We start from the raw sequence: 21,257 nt of genomic DNA, 5'->3' as shown, positions 1-21,257 counted from the left end.
AGTGAACACTTTAAGGGGTCTTAAAGTGAACACTTTGAGGGGTCTTAAAGTGAATACTTTAAGGAGTCTTAAAGTCAAGACTTTTAGCATTAAGTTATATAGAGCATTTTTATATAATTTTAATTGTAAGAACTATATAGGGGACTTTGTTCAGCATCTAAGAATGATCGAGATTTCACCAGGCCATTGGTTTAGTTTAACACATGACCAAACTCACAAACCTAATTAGCTGCTGTGTTCTAACACGTCTTAGGTAATTAATAGCCCAGGATTTCTTGGCCCCGGCATTTGTCTCAGGATGGACTGAGCTCTTTTTTATAGTTTCAGTCGTCTGCTGCGTTATAAGTTCGACGAAAACTATTCTTGAATAGCAGGATCGTCATTGATGCTTACTAATGTTTGGTGGATTCCGAACCTCGTTGTCAGTGCTGGCTGTTTTACTGATGCCTGTTGCTTGTTGCCTGATCGCTGATATCGACTGAGATCTCAATTCTAATGTCCTTACCTCCTGGGTTATGGTGAATAGGGCTACGAGAGTGCCAACAGGGATCTCGGTTGACTAACCTAATTATCTCATCCCAAGGAGGACTTGAGGGTGCTACTACTAGAAGTAAAGATCCAGGAAAATTAAGCGAGCAGAATCAGAAACTGTACATCCTCCTTGCGGGCCTGACTAAGGCCTTTGATGCAGTCAGTCGTGAGGGTCTGTTGGCCATAACTCCTCAAGCTTCACTGTCCACCGATATTTTTCAACATCATCAGGTCTCTCCGATCCTTTGGAAAAAAAAAAGATTTGTGTCTGACCCCTTCCCTGTCTCCAATGGCATCAAACAAGGCTGTCTACTGGCTCCAACTCCTTCACCTTGATGTTCACTACCACGCTGTTTTCTTCACTCTTCGCCACAGATACTGGCATCGCCTTCCGCTACAGATGTGATGACAGATTCATTGATCTGAGACGTTTGTAGGCCCTTGTGCATGACTTCCTGTCTGCAGACGGCTGTAACCTTGCAGCCCTGAATGAAACAGACCTGTCACTGAACAGCTGCCAAAGCTTTTGACCATAAGCCTGTGGAAGACAGAGGTGTTGCTGCAGCCTGCACCAGGATTTGCTCCTCCGAGGCCGAACATGGAGATCAAGGGCACAAAGCCCCACAACGTGGAGTGCTTCAAGTACCTGGGGAGCACAATGACTTCAACCTACATCATGGGCAAAGAAGTGTTAAACAGACTGGCTATAGCAGGTGCTTCCATTGGCAGGTTGTGGACACAAGTATGGGGAAAGCGGGTCATCACAGTAAGCAATGAGCTGCAGGTGTACAAGGTAATTGTTATCTCTTCTCTGCTCTACGCTGTGAGACTTGGACGCTCTACAAGAGTCATTATAACACTCGATCAGTAACCCCTCCGTTGCCCTCGCAAGGTCATGCGCATTTCTTGTAGAGCCAACATGTTAGGCCTTGAGGCACTCATCATGAAAGCACAGCTGCAGTGGATTGGACCTGTGGTTCGGATGGATGACATGCGCCTCCCGAAGATGGTCTTCTTCTCTGAGCTGGCCACTGTTGCGCGCAACAAAGGACGCCCAGTAAAGAGGTTCAAAGAGACGGGCTGAAGGCATCCTTTGGTCTGTGCCGCATTGCCACTCTTGGATGGGAAACCCTCGCCACCCCCTAGCAGACCGCAGCGCCTAGCAGGGAGGATGGCCGTCCAAAATGGCGTTCAAGGCTTTGAAAAAAAAGGGCTGCACGATCTCGACCAGAAGAGATAGGTCTACAAGGAAGGGGACCTGACCCAAGTACTGCCGTTGCACACCCGCAGTGTGCTTGCATGTGTGAGTCAAACTTTGGACACCTTCTCAGTGTTGCTGACGTCTTTATCACTCACGGTGGACCTCCATAATGGTCTAGAGTGTTACTTATGGACCGGAAAAAAATAAAATAAATAAATAATAATAATAAATGTTTATTCAATACTCAAAAAAGGCCTATGTACAGTACTTGACATAAAAAAAAAAACAATTAATACGAAATTTGTACCTTAACATCTGTTAAAAAAAGATCATAATGTCTCAACACCTCTTGAATATAATCCACGAAAATGTTTCTCTACTGCTAATTATTATTACTATCACTATTAGCAGTCACTACCAATAATTAACATCTTTTCGCTAATTCCTCTTTAAAATCTGCCACGATTTCAACATGAACCAACAACAATAAGAATATTAAAAGTATTAATTATTGAATAATCTGTTCATGTTGTCCTTCAGTAGCATGATTGAGAAATATAAAACTGTTTTAGTGAGACCTTAAGTAGTAATAATGGAATATGCAATAATTTAGTAATAATTGAATACGCAATATTCAATACCTTCCTTAATTGGGCATAGGAGGGATGTTCTCAGAATGGCAAATGAGATTCTGGTTCTTATCCAAAACATCGTAGTCGAGTAGTCCTCGCCTTTCTTGGCTGACAGGAGTTCCACTAGTCGCTTGTGATAGATTTGCCATTCTAGTGCCATGTCACCTGTAGTGGTGGACACCAGCGTCGTGAACGTGGCTTTTTCCACCGCCATAACTCCGCTTGCGTACATACGTTTCTTCTCGTTTTCATGCTGGCGATACATTTGCTGAGGGGTGAGGTCCTTGTAAGATTGCGCATTTGGGTGGCACACCCGTACGTCAAAGAACGTGGGACCCTGGCTAGACCAAAAACTCCGTGCATGAATGTCAAGCCGGGCATCGGGGGCTGTATTAGCCCCCGTGGCTAACGAATCACCGGTAATCTCCGGCAGAACAGGTTTAGTTTCAACATTATGACAGACCAGGTTGCGCATCTGCGCCTCAAAATCCCTAAGCTCATTATGACGTTGTATAATGAAGGCCCCCCGTTTACAAATCATTGTATGATCAACATAAAAGGGCTCTCAACAGACACATACATTTGATACATCACTTATCTGCCAGTCATACCTTAGATGGACTGCATCTTTAAATTCTCTCTCTTAAAATGTTGGTCCATTTCCTTTACCGGGATGACAGTTAGCCAACTTGAAGCACCTTTCTCTGCTACGAGATCGACTGCTCTCTTAGTCTTCTCGGGTAGGGAGTTCCTCAGGTCTTCTAATTTATCGTCCAGTCTCACATCTCTCTTTCTAAACGTGGTTAACAGCAAAGATCTTATCAGACTCATCTGGAGGTTCAGGCGCCTGGGATACGATTTGCACGACAAGAGGGGCGGTTACCTGAAGAGATACTGCGTGTTCGAATCCAGCTCGCTCAACTGGGTTTTCTAGTTCCCCCTTCCTCACTGGTAGTGCCAGCAGTTTTCGCTCACTCGTTGTGCATGTATGGCCCGTAATTGATGGTATTAGGGCATCACTAATAGCGCGTTCCAGTAGTTCTAGCAGTTCCTCGATATCAGATAATGTCATGTTCTTACGTAGTGTGTCCCTTTGTGCTTCAAACTGAAGGTATATGCCGCATAGCAGGCTTGTGGTTGGTTTGCTGCAAACTCTGCCAGTTTCGATTCACTACCTGGCCAACCCAATCATCCACCTTTTCACTTACATACTCCATATGATAAGATCTTGAGCCGAGTATACTGCTCCTAAATGCTTTTGACCCTGAGTGGAGATGTTTATTGATGTTTGACCAAAAAGATCCCTCACTGCCTCTTCTTTCTCGGGCTTCACAATAAGCCAGCACTTTTTCGCATTGGGAAAATATCCTAGGCTCGGTCCAGATTCGTTTAGTACACCGCACCATTTCTTCAGTTTCCCCCGAGGAACCAGCACCGGTAGCGTCATCCACGAAACAACACTGCTTTACGAACGTAGAGGCATTCAAGGGTGCTATTGATGGCTGAAGACTTACTGCGTAAAGACACATAGCAAGGGGGTCCCCTTGGTTTGTACCTTCTTCTGATCTCAGTTCCCTTCCCCCAATGATAAACAGACGTGCCGGTTCTCTATAGGTGTTAATTACGCAAGTGGCTATTGTAGGGCATAAAAAATGATCCTCACGTTGTGCAGAGCAGTAGCCCTATTCAAGGAGTTGAACGCATTAGAGGCATCAATTAGTAAGACAGCGTCTGTATTGTCGGCCTCAAAAATGTTATGCATCGCGTGAATCGCTGCTTCACTTCCACTCTTAGATCCTGTGCAGACTTGCGGTGAACCGCTAGCCTCAATAATATCTTGCTTGGTCACCTTTTTCCAGTAATTCTGCTGATAACCTCTCCTACACCGATCGGCCTGACGTCCTTATTGCCTTTATCAAGTCAAGAGCTATTGGCTCTTGATCAAGTGGAATCAACAGAATTGTCAAAATTGGCTCAATAGTGAGGGGATCAACAAACTCCGTACATAGTCGTCTTGCTAGATTAGCCAAGGAGTCACAAAGGTTCATGCTGGACTTCTTAAAAGACTTGCAGGCCAGCATTGAACCCGTTCGCATCCACGCCCGAGGTCCCACAAGAGCCTTTAGATCTTAATGCTACTTCTCGCACCATCTCTCCGTTTATTTGCTGATATAGGATGGCCGGAACATCCTCCACTGGTCCGAATAACACAGAGCCCACTTTAGCTCGTTGTGCCTCTGGATGTTTATCCGCCAGTTGATCCATGACTTGCTCCGATAATAGTAATACGCCCCCACAATAACAATGATGATGATGATGATAATGATGATGATAATAATAATAATAATAATAATAATAATAATAATAATAATAATAACATAATCTTTTAAAAAAATAATAAAATAATTTTATTCAACTTTAAAAATATGTACATAATTTACAGAAATATTTGGAGTAAGAATTTTATAAGCACTATACAACATTAAGAATTATATAAATCATAAAAATACAATCACTGTGTCAATAACGATTTCCCAAATACATTGCTTGCGGCTCATGTGCGATCAATAACTCTTGCAGGCAGTCCAGTGTTTTAAATTGAGTCATTACAAAAGAGAATAATAATAATAAACAAAAAAGCATCTATCTATCTAGCCCTGACCAAACTGTTTTCTCCCTGGACAAAACAGAAAGGCTGGGAATGTTCATTTTGACCTCACATCCGACTTCGGTGATTTCTTTCCACAGCTTTTTGGATGTCCATGATACAGAAAGAATCAATCGAGTAAAATTGCGGCGCTGACGACGGAGATTCCATTGCTGCCTCGCAAACACAATTGCCACGGAAAAATATCCCGGCCATGATTGGTTACGGTGCCATCTTGAAATTGGTCGTCTCAGGCTCGGTTCTGAGTAGAATCATCCACAACATGTATATACATGAACTTCAGTCATTGCTTCAAGTCTATATCGTAGGAATTCTCCTGTTTTTCCTTGAATTTGAAGGTATTAAAGTCTTGAAAAATTTCAGGTACTGCAGTGTATCTTCAATTGGTGTCTTTAGGCGATAGATAACATGCCGTGAACTAACTGTAAACTGGTCTTCATCATCACCGCGTCCGAAAACGACCACATCGACACTTTAAAGAATCAATCGGCCAAAAAAAAAAAAAAAAGGACTAATAGCAGCGAAACTATTTAAATGTTAAGAGAAGCCAATCAAATACCACCAATTGTCAATCGGGTGCTTCTATTCTTTTTGTTACATTTCTTTTGAAAAGCGTTTATAACCTCTCAGGCATGTCATTTTTGTTGGCATTTTGTTTCATACATGTCCACATTATTAAAAGCTCTTCATTATAATTCACATTTTGCAAACATCACAGGGTTCTCTCCTACCCGTCCCTACAACCTGGGAACCAGGTTGACTTTTTTCCTGAGGTACTTTGTAAACGATTTGCTTAAACACATTCAGTAACTAGTATTGGCACGTGACATGACTGACCCCAAGATAAATTGATGCACGATTTACCAGGAAGAGGGTTTGCTGAGGAGGGAGTAAAATAGCACTTCACAACAAAGGCTTCCTTTGCCATGCCAGAATTACTGCCTAAATGCCCAAAATAATACACGGAACGAAATTGACTCAGTCCATGGATTTACCACCCGCAAATGAAATCAGGCTCCACGAACAGAACATACCCTTCGCTGAATGAGGAGTAATATGCGAATATTACGAACATATTATTTCAAATATACCTTATTCGAAAAATTATTAGTGACTGCAGCGGTTGAAAAATTTATTTACAGGTTTCCTTTCCCTCAACCTTGGCGGACTCCATCGTGAGACTCGACTTACTGAAGCTCATATAAATTTTCCGGTCCTGTCAGCTGCCCTGTGTGTTGTCATGTCAAAACGCCATAGTTTGTGAAAAAAAGGAAATTGCTTTTTTTTTTTTCTTTCTTTTTGTTTTTTTTTTTAACTGAGAGTTCGTACTAATCTTAAAAACTCGTTCCCTTGTCGGTGATTAGTCCTTCACAAGAAAATGAAGTAACGTCGACTCCCGATCTCGAACCCTAGCTAACTCAATTCAAAATCTATTTCCCCTGGATTTCCTTCAAACATTTACTATAATTTTACCCTCGCGAACTCGAACCCTCGATAACTCGAACGTCTCGCTAACTCGAAGTAATCATGTTAATTTCCTTTAAGATGATTCCTATAAAAATTTACCCTCGATATCTCGCACCATGCTTTAAGCGCCTGGCAAGTCGGAAAAAAAGTAAACTGCAGTTCGAAACATTGAAATAATTTCAGACTGGACAATGTATTCATTGTCTTGAATTAAATTGTCAATCCAATTTTTAAATGTCCAGTCCTGTGTATTTATCTAGCTTTGAAGGGTGCACGTTACCGTGCAATTCTTCTCCATCCCATTTCATTATTTCCTTATTTCCGGTTATTTGCTTCGAACTCCGGCTAAATCGAACTTTTTTCGATTTCCATAGAAGGTTCAAGTTATAGGGAGTCGATTGTCATGTCGCGAACCATTAGCGCTTAAATGACAAAACCTGCGAAGAAAGTGCTTTCAAGTTGACATTTTATCGCAAAATTTCATTATCGAGGGAAGCAAAACAAACAGGAGGGTTCTCTAAACATACGATAGATCTCTGGCTGAAAGTGTATTTTTTTTTTTTTAACGAATGTCAGTTTGTTTACATGTATTAAAAATGCCATTTTAAAAACATTGAAAAATACACTGTGACGATACTAAGAAAACAATGCCGACAAAAATCTATTGTGGATGATGTGTACATTTGTTGTTGGCTTTCGACTGTGAGATAGCTAGCAGAGACCTCCCTTCTTATTCATGTTATTATTCCCTTAAATAATACAGAAAAAAAGTGCTTCAGGGCAGCCTTACGTACTACTTCCTGTATTTCCGGTTACGACGTCTTGCGAAATAGCCTTAATTACTGTCAACAGCTTGCTTGAAGTCGTTTCTTTGTATTTCAAAACAAAGATGAATATTTAAGCAGTCCTCTTTTGTACTTTTAAAGAACAGGAAATATGATATGCTAAAAGGTTGTGAGGAAGACAGTGTAAGATTTGTTTATGTCTGGGGTACAGACACAAGTCCCCTCGAATTCGTTTGATCCAAGCGTGACCATGGATAGCGTTACGAAATTGACAAGTATAATTTCAGATTGAACTGTTTGACCCAATGACCATCAACTGACTGAAGGTTTCCGTTTCAATCCGTCGTTGAATTCATATGATTCAGTGGTCTAAAACTATTCTTAAACACGAAAAAATATGAGGACTGACAGGCTTCATTTCTGGGTACTGTTTTATTACTTGCTAAACGATTTTGATCTGTTTTTGTTCGGACCTTATCGTGGCATTTATTCCGTTGAAGCCGATGGAGCCGGGATGATGGACAATTCTTCACGTTCACAGAGAAAGCCTGACGATACTCAAAGGCAAAAATTGTTAACAGCGCTTCAATATGTGGAGAAGATTCAGAGGCAAATGTCGAAGAGTTTGAACTGTACGCCTAATCAATCTGTTATCCTCGATATCGCTTTTCAGCATGCTCGATGGAAGAGCGAAGCCCTGCTTGCCGTAAAAGTAGCAAATCTCTTGACTTCATTATGGCGAGTAAGAAACGCGAATGGCTCCTCCATGGCGGAGAATGACACTTTTCTTTATAATCTCGTACGATCGAACGTTCTTTTTTCGCCTTCCGTTTTCGGCTCCGTCATTTGCTTTGAAAAAAACCAGTACAGGGACTACGTGATGTTTTGCCCGTATGCGTTCAGGGACAAAAATTATGGTGGTGCTGTCCATGTTAAAGACATTTCCGTCGGTCATAATTATTTAACAAGTCCAGAAACCATTTGGTGGCGGGAGCCACGAGAAATAAATTTAAGGCGATCACCGAAGCTCCGCAAGGACATAACTGATATATACACTGTTCGACATAACCAAACTACCGCAGAGTCTCCCCGTAACGTTTCGGTACCAGTCGTAGAATACGATGCTGATGGTTTCTGGACTCGTCCCTACTTCGATTGCTTTGGCGGAGAAATCTGGATGATCACATTTTTGGCGCCGTTTTTTAACGAGTCAAATCAATTTCTGTGAGTATTTGTTTCTTTTCTTGTATGTTAACTTGTCATGACGTGCTTGCTATTGCGTTATACACGTAGTTACGTATTACATAGTAGTTATTCGCCTCATTTAAGCGCTGGAAGTATAGAGCAGACTGATTGTTCGAAAAGACTTATCATTTATTTATGAATCTGTTGCATTGGAGACGGCAATCAAAGCTAGTACAAATTTATTTAGAAATGAAAAAAAAAAAAAAAAAAAAAAAAACCCGGAATTTTGCGTTTTTCTTTATGGAAGGCAAGATTGTTGATATTGTGCGGTTGTTTTCCTCTTGAGCAATATAATTTTCCGAAGTACCTTGAACTTGAAGATTTGTTAAATACCGAAACATGATAAATCATTTTCATTTACGAATGTAAATTTTGAGGTAGCGCCATGAAAATGAATACAATAGATGAAAACCGAAAGAAAATAATTACGGTTCGTATAACTTTTACATGGTTTTTAGCACGTATAATCGTGGAAAAGATTAGTATATTTATAATCTTTAGCTTTTGGTGGTGAGTGTGTGGGAAATGATTGAGGCGAAATTACGTGTTTGCAATGCCATTCTGTCCATAAAAGTTTGACCAGACCATTAAAGTTTAAAAATTTCATTGAAAATAATGGTTCTATAGAAAATAATTTGAAAAGTTCACCATGCCGTGGGGTAAATTAAGGTAAAATGTTGAGCAAATTTCAGTGGGAAGTTGGACATATTTTATATAATCGGCTTATTAAAAATCACCCGTTATGATCGGTACAAGTGTAAGCGTGTCCAACAGCAATTTATAACCCAGTATTTGAGCAAACAGTTGATTGAAACCATCGTTAACAAGAACGAACCGCAATGCATGTTGCTGTCTTTAAATCCTCAAAAGCTGTCTCATTATCTTACAGCTGTTAAGACATACTTGTTCAATAGCGACAGGCCTAAGAGGTTTTGGTTTACTTTGTCAAAAGAAGATCAAAGCCAATTTTTCTTTTTTTCCTACGCATTTATTTTAATTTTTTTTCCTCTGTTCATTAACTAGGCATCGCTTGTTTCGTATCGTATCGTATCAAGTTAAAACGCGTTCATTCTATATTAGAGCCCAATTTTGCGGCTGAAACATGGTCTTTACTGGTATGAAACACCACTGGAATACAGTCATCAATACTACCGTGTGAGGAGAGATCGGGACCATATTTCCCTGCCGATTCGGTTTTCCTAGTTAAGTCAGGATATTAGATAAAGCCAGCTTATCTAGGAAATCCTGGGAAGGTATATGAATTGTAATTGGTCATCGAACGGGCACAGAAACTTGATAACATGGTGGACGCTAACTAATTACCTTCACTAACTAACTACATTTGGCCGTAGGCAGAAAACGAGCGGCACGAAAGAGCGAATTGAATTTTCGTAGTCCAGAAAATAAAAGAAAAGAAAAAAGAAAAAGAAAGAAAGAAAGAAAGAAAGAAAGAAAGAGGAAAGTGGGACGTTTTAACTCTCTGTATCTTTACTATCAAATAGAAGAAGAAGTATTTGAGGGTGCCAGTCGCCTTCGATTTTCATAAATAATATTTTAGAGTGGTTTTTGACATTGCTATTATTGAATCGTTCCCGCTTGGGTAATATCAGTAGGTACGGTAAAATTAAGAACCCGCTTATTTCCATACCATTTATTCTACAGTTACGGCATGGAAAACAGGTCCGGCCCTCATTAAGAATTTTTTTTTTTCAACATTTCTTTTCCTTTTCGCTCTTTTTAATCCTCGCAATCTAATTATTTCTGCTTTTAAACGCGTTCCGAGTTTGATTTTCTCCTTCAAAATCAGCGTCTGGCTAGCTTGAAGAATCATGGGAAAATTAAGTTCTACCTGTCTCGTTTTATACCGTTTCCAACCTATGCCTTCACTCGTGTCTTTTTATTTGTACAGTGGACTTGGATTTTCCATTAGCCCCTCTCGATGAGTTTTAATGCTCTTAAAGCAATTATTGCATTACACTAACAGCAAGGTCATATTTATTTGCGAAGAGTCTTCGCCAATGAATATGATGTTAAATCAATAGAGTGTGCGTATTTTTATGCTGAAACCCATCTGCTTTATAATTATGCACAGCGAACCCTTAAAGCGGAAAGCTTATCTATTATTTTGCGCCCCATACTGCGGACTTTTTAAAAGACAGCTTTTGAGGTGGGTATAGGGGTGAGGACATATTAGGAAGTGAGGGGAAGGGGGGGGGGGGTAATAGATCAAGGAATACGGTATTTGAAAGTTACATGAATGTGCAAGCAAATGTTATCAGGAAAAGTCGTTTTTACTAGATTGGTCTGTGGTTAGCTACAATTAGCGAGATTATCTTCCGGCTTAAAGCTTTAAAGCGATAAAACTTAAATCCCATCATCTCTGTGATGGTTTTGAACGTTGTAAGAGTAGATGACCACTACGTTCTACTTTCAAGACCTTTGACCTCTGAGCAAACGCACTGATTGCTTGCGAAAACTTGTTTCAAAACCCCATTTCCGTTCAGTACAGCTAAACGTTTCAGTAGGTGGAAAGACGATTTCAGTTTTTAAAAGGAGTGAGACATAAATACCCATGGTGCTGAATACTGTTGTGTGCTGTTGTGTGTTGTGTTTCAATGATGATAATGATAATCATACTACCACTACTGCTGCTGCTACTACTACTACTACCACTACTACCACTACCACTACCACTACCACTACCACTACCACTACCACTACCACTACCACTACCACTACCACTACCACTACCACTACTGCTACTAACACTACTACTTCTACTACTAGTACTACTACCACTACCACTACCACTACCACTTCTACCACCTTCACTACCATCCGTACATTTCTCTCATCTGGAAATATGAGACGATTTGTAATGTGGAATTCTTTAAATTCTCCCTGACCATCCTAGTTGTAATACACATTCTTTTTTCAGCAAATGTCAGAACCAAACCTCGGCCGTGCCTTTAATTTGATTCCCAATCTCATTTTACTTTCTAATTTTTTTACGTTCAATCTTTATGTTTTTTAATTTACTTGTTTATTTATCTATTTATTTATTTATTTATTTATTTATTTATTTATAACTTATTTCAGGGGTGTAGTGAGTATAGACGTTGAGCTGAGCAGTATTGATATAAATCAGTGCGATGCTCAAGATTCTACGGAAGAAACTGGTGGCGGAAAAAAAGGGAAAAGTGACAGAACAGGAAGTACAGATTCGGTGAAGCTACTTGAGTTCATGGGCACGCACAAGTGCAAGAAGTCGACAAAGGTAGTAACAAATCCCCTCCAAAAATGACGACTGTTTCATATTATCTTGGTTACATTTTAAGCAAGATGCATTATAAAATAAGGTCTTCTTCAGGTCTCAGTGTCTAGATGGGGCATAGCCTGAAAAAACAGCCGTCGACATTCCGCGACACCACGACTGCATGGTTTCCCTACGAAATGACGCCTGAGAAACAAGCGCAGAAATGCCATACTGATAACCCGTCACTACCCAGATCTGGGTAGTATTTCTGGTTGGTTGCACAGAGTGAGAAATTTGCTTCAACCAATCAGATGCACTAGCCAGATCTAGGCAGTGATTCGTCATCTGTATGGAATTTCTACGCTCGTTTCTCAGACGTCGTCTCGCGGGGAAACTAGTGGTGGCGTCAAGAAATGTCGGCTATTTTCCCAGGATAGATATGGCAGTACGACAGCTTATTTCTGTTATTTGCTTATTGGTGTCGTTTCTTCGTTTCTTCCTTTTGTTTTCTTTCAACCGCAAATTCCAATTACAGTTGACTCCCGATAACTCGAACCCTCCCTAACTCGAACCTCGCGCTAACTCGAAACAAAATCGATTTCCCCTGGATTTACGTCATATATTTACTGTGATTTTACCCTCGGTAACTCGAACCCTCGATAACTCGAAACTCCCGCTAACTCGAAGTAATTTTTGTTTCCCCTCAGATCATTTCTATATAATTCTACCCTCGATAACTCGAACCATGTTTTGAGCCCTTAAAAAGTAGGGAAAAAACAGTGTACTGGCGTCCGAAACATTGAATTTTGAATTTCCCACTGACGTGTTGTAGGCATATAGTTTACTGGTGGATCGAAAGTAGAGGCTGATGTTGTTTGCTACAAATCTAACGTGAAATAGCTTTACTTCTCAAAAAGTAAAATGCATGCTCTATTTAGGCAACGTTTTGTTACTTTGCGTTCTGATTAATAATCTAAAAATATCTTTCAATTTTCACTCAACATTTCTACAATTAAATGTGATTGAAATGCTCACTGTGCAGTAAAAACTGCTTTTTCCTTACTCCCGGCTATTTTCTTCGAGCTCCCGATAACTCGAACCCTTTTCGATTTCCCTTGAAGGTTCGAGTTATCGGGAGTCGACTGTAGTCAGTTTCGAGTGTCGACGACGTTACCCTTCATTTGCAGGTAGCTGAAGAACAGCCACTTACAAAGTACTTTGAATTGTTTGATAATGCAGGAGGTAGCGTGTCCGAGTGATAAGAGCTCTGGACCCGCAGATCCTGAGTTCGAGTCCTAGGCCAAGCTTGTAAAATACCCAGCTGGTTTGCCTCTTGCCTGTTGTGATACTTAATCTTGTTATGTTGCATTTGAATTATTTCTTTTATTGATTTCCTCGGTCTCATTAGCCTTTGTTGCCTTTGTTTTCATGTGCTGTTTACATTTTCAAATAAAGATAAAAATAACACAAAAAACGTCTATAACGCTTTGATAACAGTGGAAAAAGCTCAATTTGAATTCGCCCGGCTCCCCGCATTTGTAAATCGCGTATTGAACTAGAAGTGGTATGATTACCTATGCAAAAAGGACGCGGTACAATTTTCTTTGTTGTGTTTCAGTGCGAACCGATCCCCAATAACGGATTCAAACGAGGTAGTTATCGTTGCACCTGCAAACCAGGATTTTATTTCCCAGACATCAACGCAAACCTGAAAGCTTTCAACGGCAGCATTATCGAAGAAGAGTATGACAAAAAGATGAAAGGACTCCAGACAGACTACGATGACAAGTTTCATTGCATTCCATGCAGTGAGGGTTGTGAGGAATGTACGGACGGCAGCCCTTGTATTTACAAGGGACAAATAATTCCTCGGATAGTCCTTATCAGTGTCAATGGCTTAGCTGCCATGATGGCTATTATGATCGGAGTTATGGTATTCTACCTCCGGGACAGTAAAGTAAGTAATAGCTGATCGGTTCGTTCGTTTTTAAATTCAGACGGCAGGTCAAGGTATTTCAATGATATTTCCTAGTTTTGCTAGCTAATTATGTCCCAACTAAAAAAGGATTTTATTTATGTTTAGAGATATAAGGCTTTGATAGATTGTGCCAGCATGTTTTTTGGCATAATTCGGTCATCACAAGCATAATTTTCACCAGTTTCCTGAAAAAAGCACTGCTAACATAATTTTCACTTTTGTTTGGTCTTGCAGCACAAAATTGTCATTCATTGATCAAGCAACCAATTTGTTTGGCCCGAGATTAATGTTACAGGCCAATTTAAGTAACAAAATCATTATTTTGTCTGCTTATTGTCTGTTTATTCATGGGACCTGGATCTCACAGGAAGTGACCCAGGATTCTTTCTACAGGACTCGGCGCATGCACATAACTAGCTCGGTTACCCAAGATGGCGTCCAAGTGCTAGTTGTTACCGATTGTTAATTGTTTGAGTTTTTATAGTTGTCTGACAAAGAATTATGCATTCTTAAAGTTTCTTGATGTAAATAGGGTAAATGTGTTTGCCATTTACTTGTTTGCTGCATAGTTATTGAGGTGTTTCAAGCAAATTTAAACTAAACAAGGATAATTTCAGCAGTTGTCACTAAAATGAGCATAATTTACAAAAACTAGCATAATTATTGGCATGAATATACGAGTACTTCTAGTAGCATATTGTGCTACTTTTGCGAGCACAGTCTATCAATTAAGCCTTTTTAGAAATCACTTCATAATAATGAATAATTATACCGGAGCACCATGGGTAATAAAATTTGTTTACCTATGCATCCAAGAAATTTTCGTTGTGAAAAAATCGTGTGAACGTATGTCCGTCCGTTCGTCTGTCCGTTCGTATGTTAGCGGAATGTGATATGTCACACTTTCGCTTTGGGGTCCAAGGAATATGCAATCTGCTAATCTTAATCCTGGGTATCTATGTCAATTGAGAATGGTCCAAAAAGGGTATCCGCAAACCATTGTTACATAACTGTATCGCGGGCTTAGGTGTGGACGTGATTTTTTTTAAGGTTCTCCGTTCACCAGTTATGTTTTCAATTAATCGCAGGCTCAGGTTCATTTTAGTTCGCTTCTTGCTTATGGCAAAAGCTGAATTACTGCAGAAAGAGATTTCTTAAAAGATCCCTCGATAGCTTCGCTTTTGGCCTTGGCTAAATCTTTACATTAGTTATTCTTCTCTCGGTCAGGTATTTGATGTGGCAAGTCCTGTTTTTCTGGAAATTCTTCTTCTCGGTTCTGTTTTCATGTATTCATCGGTAAGTCGTGCGACTTTCATTGTTTTTCTCTTTGTTTCGTTCTGCATTACTCTCATATTAATTTTTTTTTTACCAATGATTCAAACTTTCTGCTTTAGTTGGCGGCAGCTTATGTTGGGCCCTCCTCTTTGACCTGTACGATAGAAATTTGGTTGTACCAGTGTGGATTCTTTGTTGTTTATGGAACCATCGTTTTGAAAATTTGGAGGTAAGGCTCATGATCATGCACTCGACAATTTCGTTGATGTTTTTCTGTTACTGCTACAAGGAAAATCTATTGTTGTGTTTACACACCCCTTCTTAAGAAAAAAAAAGTAACAAAGGCAAAAATGATGATAATAATAATACTACCCTGTACATGACGTTGTCTTCCTTCGTTCCGAAAATCGACGAGCACGCTGTTACAAATTATGTGTGATACAGTCAGTTCTCTGTAGCTTTAATTCTTCACTCCATGGAAAGTAGATTTCTTCACATGTTCATATTTTAGAATTCTGTACTGTGTTCTACACTTAAAGGATTCATCGACATCTATTCGCGTAAAAAATTCGATGATCTACAGTCAATCTACACACCCGATCAGCTCCACGACTCCGAACGACTACACAGTTCCAAGACTCTTGCACAAAGTTCAGTTCTCAGATCACGTGACGAGTTTTCCGCCACAATGACGCAATAATTTTCTAACACACGCGAGCGAAGCGGGCGCGCCTGGGCGAGCGCGGAGCGTCGCACCCCCTTTACGCTAGTGGTTAAAAATCCACCGCGGTTTTTATTTTCATACGCTCACTCGACGATCTCTATAAGAGAAAATATAGGGTCTGTGAACAGGCCATAATAATACTCTCCATCAAGTATACTTCTACTTATTTATTACCCTATTCCTTAGGAATGGGCTCGTTTATTACGTTGTATTATAAAATAAAGTTAAAGGAGATGATTTATAATAAAGTCGCTCCCTGACGAGGTCGTTGCGAGTTCAATTACATTCTTTAAAATTCTTTGTGGGTTTTTCTTCTCCCGGTCGAGATTTTTAATCCACGTTACGACGGCAGCGGATCGTGTTCGTTTTCATTTGATAGAGCAGCTGACTGGATTTCCATTTTTTTGCATTTTTTTGCATTTTGTTGTTGTGTTGTTGGTTCATTTTAAAACCTTTTATTTTCTCTCAGAGTATCAGCTTCTTTCCGTGTCCGTTCTCCAAGGCGAGTTGAGGTGACGGAAGGCATGATGGCTGGCCGTTTGATTATCTTGTTCTCTTGCCTTGTTATTTACCTACTCGTATGGACTTTGCTAATGCCTCCTCACATCATTACCAATACAAGTGTGCTGAGATTCAAACAGTGCTCTCTAGGTGACATGAATTACGTTAACTTTTGCGGTGAGTTCAAAATACAGATTAAAGACGTATTGCTGACGACAAAAACGAATCAGCGACCCTCTCAGATTAAAAGATAAAATAGTTATTAAATAACGTTTTTGTCCGCCAAGGCTGATAATACGTACCCTGACCTTGATTGTTCCAGATATTACAAAACCCTTATCTAATAATTGCTTTATTATACAATGCAATTGTTTTGTTATACAAAATGAAATAATGACAAAAGCACCGTCGCACGGAACACAATTTGAAATTGATCTTGGAGTCATACATTGCAAGCAACCTGTTGCTAAGTTAATTATCTGGTAGCAGATAACTGACTAATGTGTAGGTAATGTGCTGTTATTCAAAATTAGTTGTAAGCTCTTAGTCAATGACGAGACACATAGACATACTTGTATTCGTGAGAGGACATAGTTTATCTCGTGTTTTTGCTTTGTTTGTTTGTTTGTTTTTTTTTTTTTATCTTTTCCCGAGGTTTTAAACAAATTATGACCTCCTCTCCACTGTAGTTATTTTCCTCTTTGACCTTGCTATGTTTACTCGTATTATTAGTTTCCTTTTCTCCAGAGCACTGAGAAAACAGCTGACATTTAACCACGCCTCCACAGGTTTTCCCGCGGAATGACGTCTGAGAAACGGGCGCACAAATTCCATACTGCTGACGCGTCTATCCAGATCTGGGTTGTAACGCGTTTATCAATATGGAACTTCTGTGGTCGTTTCTCAGACGTTATTTCGTGGGGAAACCAGTAAAGGCGTCGCGAAATGTCGGCTGTTTTCTCAGGCTACATGGCAACTATGTTTTACTTCACCAGTGACTGCGCGCTTTTCATAAAAAAAAACAAATGAATACATATGGGCTAGACACTTAGTACATGTACATTTATCAATGTTATACTTCCCCTATTTAATTGTATATTTTTAATCATTCATACTATCCAGGTAATTTTATTCTTTTGGCGGTTGCCTTGTTTCTTTGTGTCCGCGTTCGCAATGCACCATCGGCCTACAACGAAACAAGATTTACCACTTGGGCTGTCTATAACGCCATGTTCGTCACGTGCTTTGTTGCTGTATTAAGGTAAGTTAAAAGTGGTTGAAATTGTTCAGTGCCTCTCCTTAGAAATGATAAAAACCTCCATTTATGCCTGTCACACGTGTAATTGAAACACCTTTTGTTTCAGAATTCTTACTGCGAACAACACCAATTCCGACATTCTGTTCGCCACAAAGTTTATACTGATTCAGATGACAGCTACAGTCACGTTGCTGTTATTGTTTATACCGAAGGTAACTGATTTTAAAGTGTGTTTGTTTGTTTGTTTGTTTGTTTTTGTCCTGATTGTTGAATAAGGCCTCCTTCGTTTTTGTCTCCGGTTGAGCCTTCCATCCACATGAAACAAATCAAACCTAGTACTTGGGTGCCGACACCGTGCCCGAATTCTAGCATGGGTGCTTGAAAAAGGGGAGTGTTCACAGTAGTGTCCAGCGAATACTGTACTTGTGCACCGTGCCCGGACACCTGGTGTGAACGCTGTCCAATATTTCCATTGTAACCCCCCTCGGCTGCTGAGGCAACTGGCATGCAACAAGGATAAAAACTGAGGTTTTTAACCTACACCAGCGTAGGTGAGTTGGTCACGAATGTTGACTGTGGTTCTGGAGTATCCGTAATGAAATTGTCCACGTGTCAGATCTGGCGATCATATTTGTACTCGAGTAGAGCAGAACAATTTGAAAACGCTCCTGAAATTAGATAAAAAAGACAACGCATAGTTACATATCGTACTGGCCCGGGTTTTTTAAAAATTTGGATAGCGCTATCCACCGGATAAATTACTATCCAGCGGATAAATAACTATTAGCGAAACCAGTTGCGCTATTCAGGGGATAGAGATTTATCCAGTGGATAATGTTAGTGTGGACAGGGCCTAAGGCACTCAAATAAACAAGTATGAAAATTAAAAAATCGTTAAGGTTTTGCTAAGTGGCAGTTTTTTTTATTAATTCGTTAATAGCTTGTCTTACTACGTAAAATGCGAGGGAAGGAGTTCAGCCGTCGTTTAACTGAAATCAGTCATGAACCAAGAAGCTCAATCCAGACCTCCAACGGAAGTTATTTACATGATGTATCATCACTGGAAAGAGAAAACGAGGATTTAAAGGTAGTTTTTGTTTAGAACGTTTTCTCTTTTATTTAGAATTGCCTCACCCTGCTAACAATGCCTTTCTTTTACTTGTTCGATTTGGTGTACTCGAGAAGGAGTCTGCATGAATCGGGTAAAATCTTTGTTGAGCATGCGCGGCATGTTGTTAGGATATAGTTTCAAACCCAGGCCTAGTAGCCGTTTGCTTGATATACCGGGCTCAGTCATGGCCATCGGTTTATCAATAAATGGATGCTCATACTCGGAAAACCATTATGACGAGAGAGAAGAAGGTCAACTAGTCCCGAAATTCGAGCTGCGGTGACTTAATAGCCTTGACGTGATTCTGAAAGATCCTCCTTTTCTTCTTCTCATTTGTAAGGCTGCGATTCTTTAGAATATCCAAAAATACCATTCACATTATAGTCAATAGGATTATAAACAATTACCCATTGATAGCTTGGCTTCACGTTGACAATCATTATTCCTCGCGCAATCCAAACTTAGTAATCCATCACGCAATTATCTAGTTTGTAATGAAAATGTAATGTATGTATTTTGTTTGTTTGTTTGTTTGTTTGTTTGTTTTTTTTTCACAGGAGGAAGTTAAGAGACTAGCCAACAAAGTTGCCAATCTGCAGTCTCGTCTCATGAAGGACAAAAATAAGCACATAAAGAGCGCTAGCAATAGTCTTTCTCGAATTCGTTCCTCGACGAACGATGAACATTGTGACGATCACACACAGAAAAAAATGTCTTCGTCACCATTTTCTAGTTTCCTGAACTCGCGAGTATGAATGTTTTTATTATGTTGTGTTCACACAGTGGCTTAACGTGTATTGCCTTAATATCAAACACCTTTCACTCTGAAATGGGTTCACACGAGAGATCGCTCGTTCCCAGACGCCACTTTCCCCCTGTTAAGTGAAGAGAGCCCCTAAGGTTTTCTCCTTAACATAGGCTCCTTTGTGCCAGTAGGAGAATGGGGAGAGGAATGAGGAGAGGGTAAAAATAGGTTCCGCATGCAACACTCAGATGTTTATTCTGTCTTTCATGGGCTGTTGAATAACTAGCTTTTATTTGAGTTTCTGCCTGTTTCTTGCTTTTGTTTTTGTTTTTGTTTTGTTTTGTTTTGTGTTATGTTTGCAAACCTGTTTTGTGTCTGATGTGAGCACAACATGAATATTCGATAAAACTACAGTTTTAATATGAATTAAAAAGTGTAAAATAATGTTAAGTAAACTCGAAAAATCGGTGGTTTTGTAATTATTTGAAGACCTACGAATTACGTGCTGTCTAAAATCATTTTCCCCATGCAACCTCTCAAAAAAATTCGCCATGCCTACGTTATTGAAATTCTAGGGACAACAAATGAGCTTGAATAATCGCGTCCTCGTGTTATTTTAATGTTTCAGCTGTATGTTCCTAGTTCGACCGTTGAGGACTGAATGATTTATTTTGAATATTTAAATGTTCTTATTCAAGTTACATAATGTGAATACCCTACATTCCATAAATATTTCGGAGAATTCCCGCCCAAACGCAGGCGTTTTTAAAAATCAAAGTATCTGCAAACAATCAAAATAAAGAATGTTTCTGTCTACAGTGTTTGTCTACTTTTAAAGTGTCAGCAGCCTCTAACATGTGGTTATTGGTCGACGGACCACTCCTTGTGACGTCTTTACAAGAGCGAAACGGACCAGCCCATCTCATTCTTTAAATATTTCTTGTATCCGTCCAAGTTTCCAGCGCAGTCTTGGAAGGCGGTCATCGCTAGGACTACGTCCCCAACTTGCAGGACTAATTTGTTCCCATCTCTTGTAAGCCGCCGATTGGGTCACATACTCTTGTGACCATCGTTTCCAAAAGCTATCAGCCAACTTTAGACGATTTCCCCAAGCATGAAAAAGAATCCTTCGCGAAGAACTGCCCTCCATATCTTCTAACTTTAAAGTTACTGACTAAGAGGGTCGACCTATGATAATTACGGCTTGTGTGAGTCGGAGCGGGTCGCTTTCTCGTCGCTGCAATGCGTCAAGGGACGATTGTTTATATGTTCCTCGACTACTGTAAGTGCTGTCCTCATTTCTTCTTCGATCAGTCAACATCGCTTTTACAAGTGTCTCTTTTAAGGGTGTCTTCACTAACTTCTCCAATCTCTCATAAAATCCTCCCTAGTGGGATGTGCGGTGGGAATGAAATTCCAACGAATATAGCCATACCCTGGACCCTTTCCTGTGTGAAATCGCTTGAGATAACGTCCCGGCTTTGGCGAAGCTCTTTGTCAGCGTTTTTAAACGATTTGAAATTATCAGACCAAATGGCGTCAATCTTGCCTCTTCTTGACGTCATCCTTTTCAAAGGCAATAGATAACTTTCGATGGTCATGCTGCGTGCAAGTGAGCTCGAGATGTACTGCACGTGTTGCACAACACGTAAATAGACAGACATAAGCCTTTTCAGCTTCTTGGAATTCGTTCTCGATGTACAAAGGTCCCAGAAAATCAATATCGACATGGGCGAACGGTGGGGACGGTGTCACTGTTCCGCTGGGAGAGGTGCCATCTTTTGTATTAGGGATGTGGTCTTGAAATTCCGGCAAATGCGACATTGATTCACCACTTTCTTCCTCGACTTCTTCCGTGAATGATCCAATACCCTTGTCTT

The 21,257-nt window shown here is 40.1% G+C and overlaps 1 protein-coding gene across 1 annotated transcript; it reads left to right on the top strand.

Moving 5' to 3' along the window:
• The first annotated feature begins 7,423 nt into the window (after positions 1 to 7,423).
• On the top strand, positions 7,424 to 20,185 carry LOC140928340 (probable G-protein coupled receptor CG31760). The gene is made up of 10 exons (XM_073378080.1): positions 7,424 to 8,508; positions 11,629 to 11,806; positions 13,404 to 13,742; positions 14,991 to 15,059; positions 15,158 to 15,267; positions 16,232 to 16,440; positions 17,386 to 17,524; positions 17,628 to 17,733; positions 18,462 to 18,608; positions 19,190 to 20,185. The coding sequence occupies exons 1-10, from the start codon at positions 7,682 to 7,684 to the stop codon at positions 19,385 to 19,387; spliced, it is 2,322 nt and encodes a 773-aa protein (XP_073234181.1). The 5' UTR covers positions 7,424 to 7,681; the 3' UTR covers positions 19,388 to 20,185.
• Positions 20,186 to 21,257: the final 1,072 nt, after the last annotated feature.

This window comes from Porites lutea, chromosome 2 (genome assembly GCF_958299795.1).
Source record: "Porites lutea chromosome 2, jaPorLute2.1, whole genome shotgun sequence".
NCBI lineage: Eukaryota > Metazoa > Cnidaria > Anthozoa > Scleractinia > Poritidae > Porites > Porites lutea.
The sequence above is the reverse complement of the archived record's forward strand: the minus strand, read 5'-3'. Positions and strand labels throughout refer to the sequence as shown.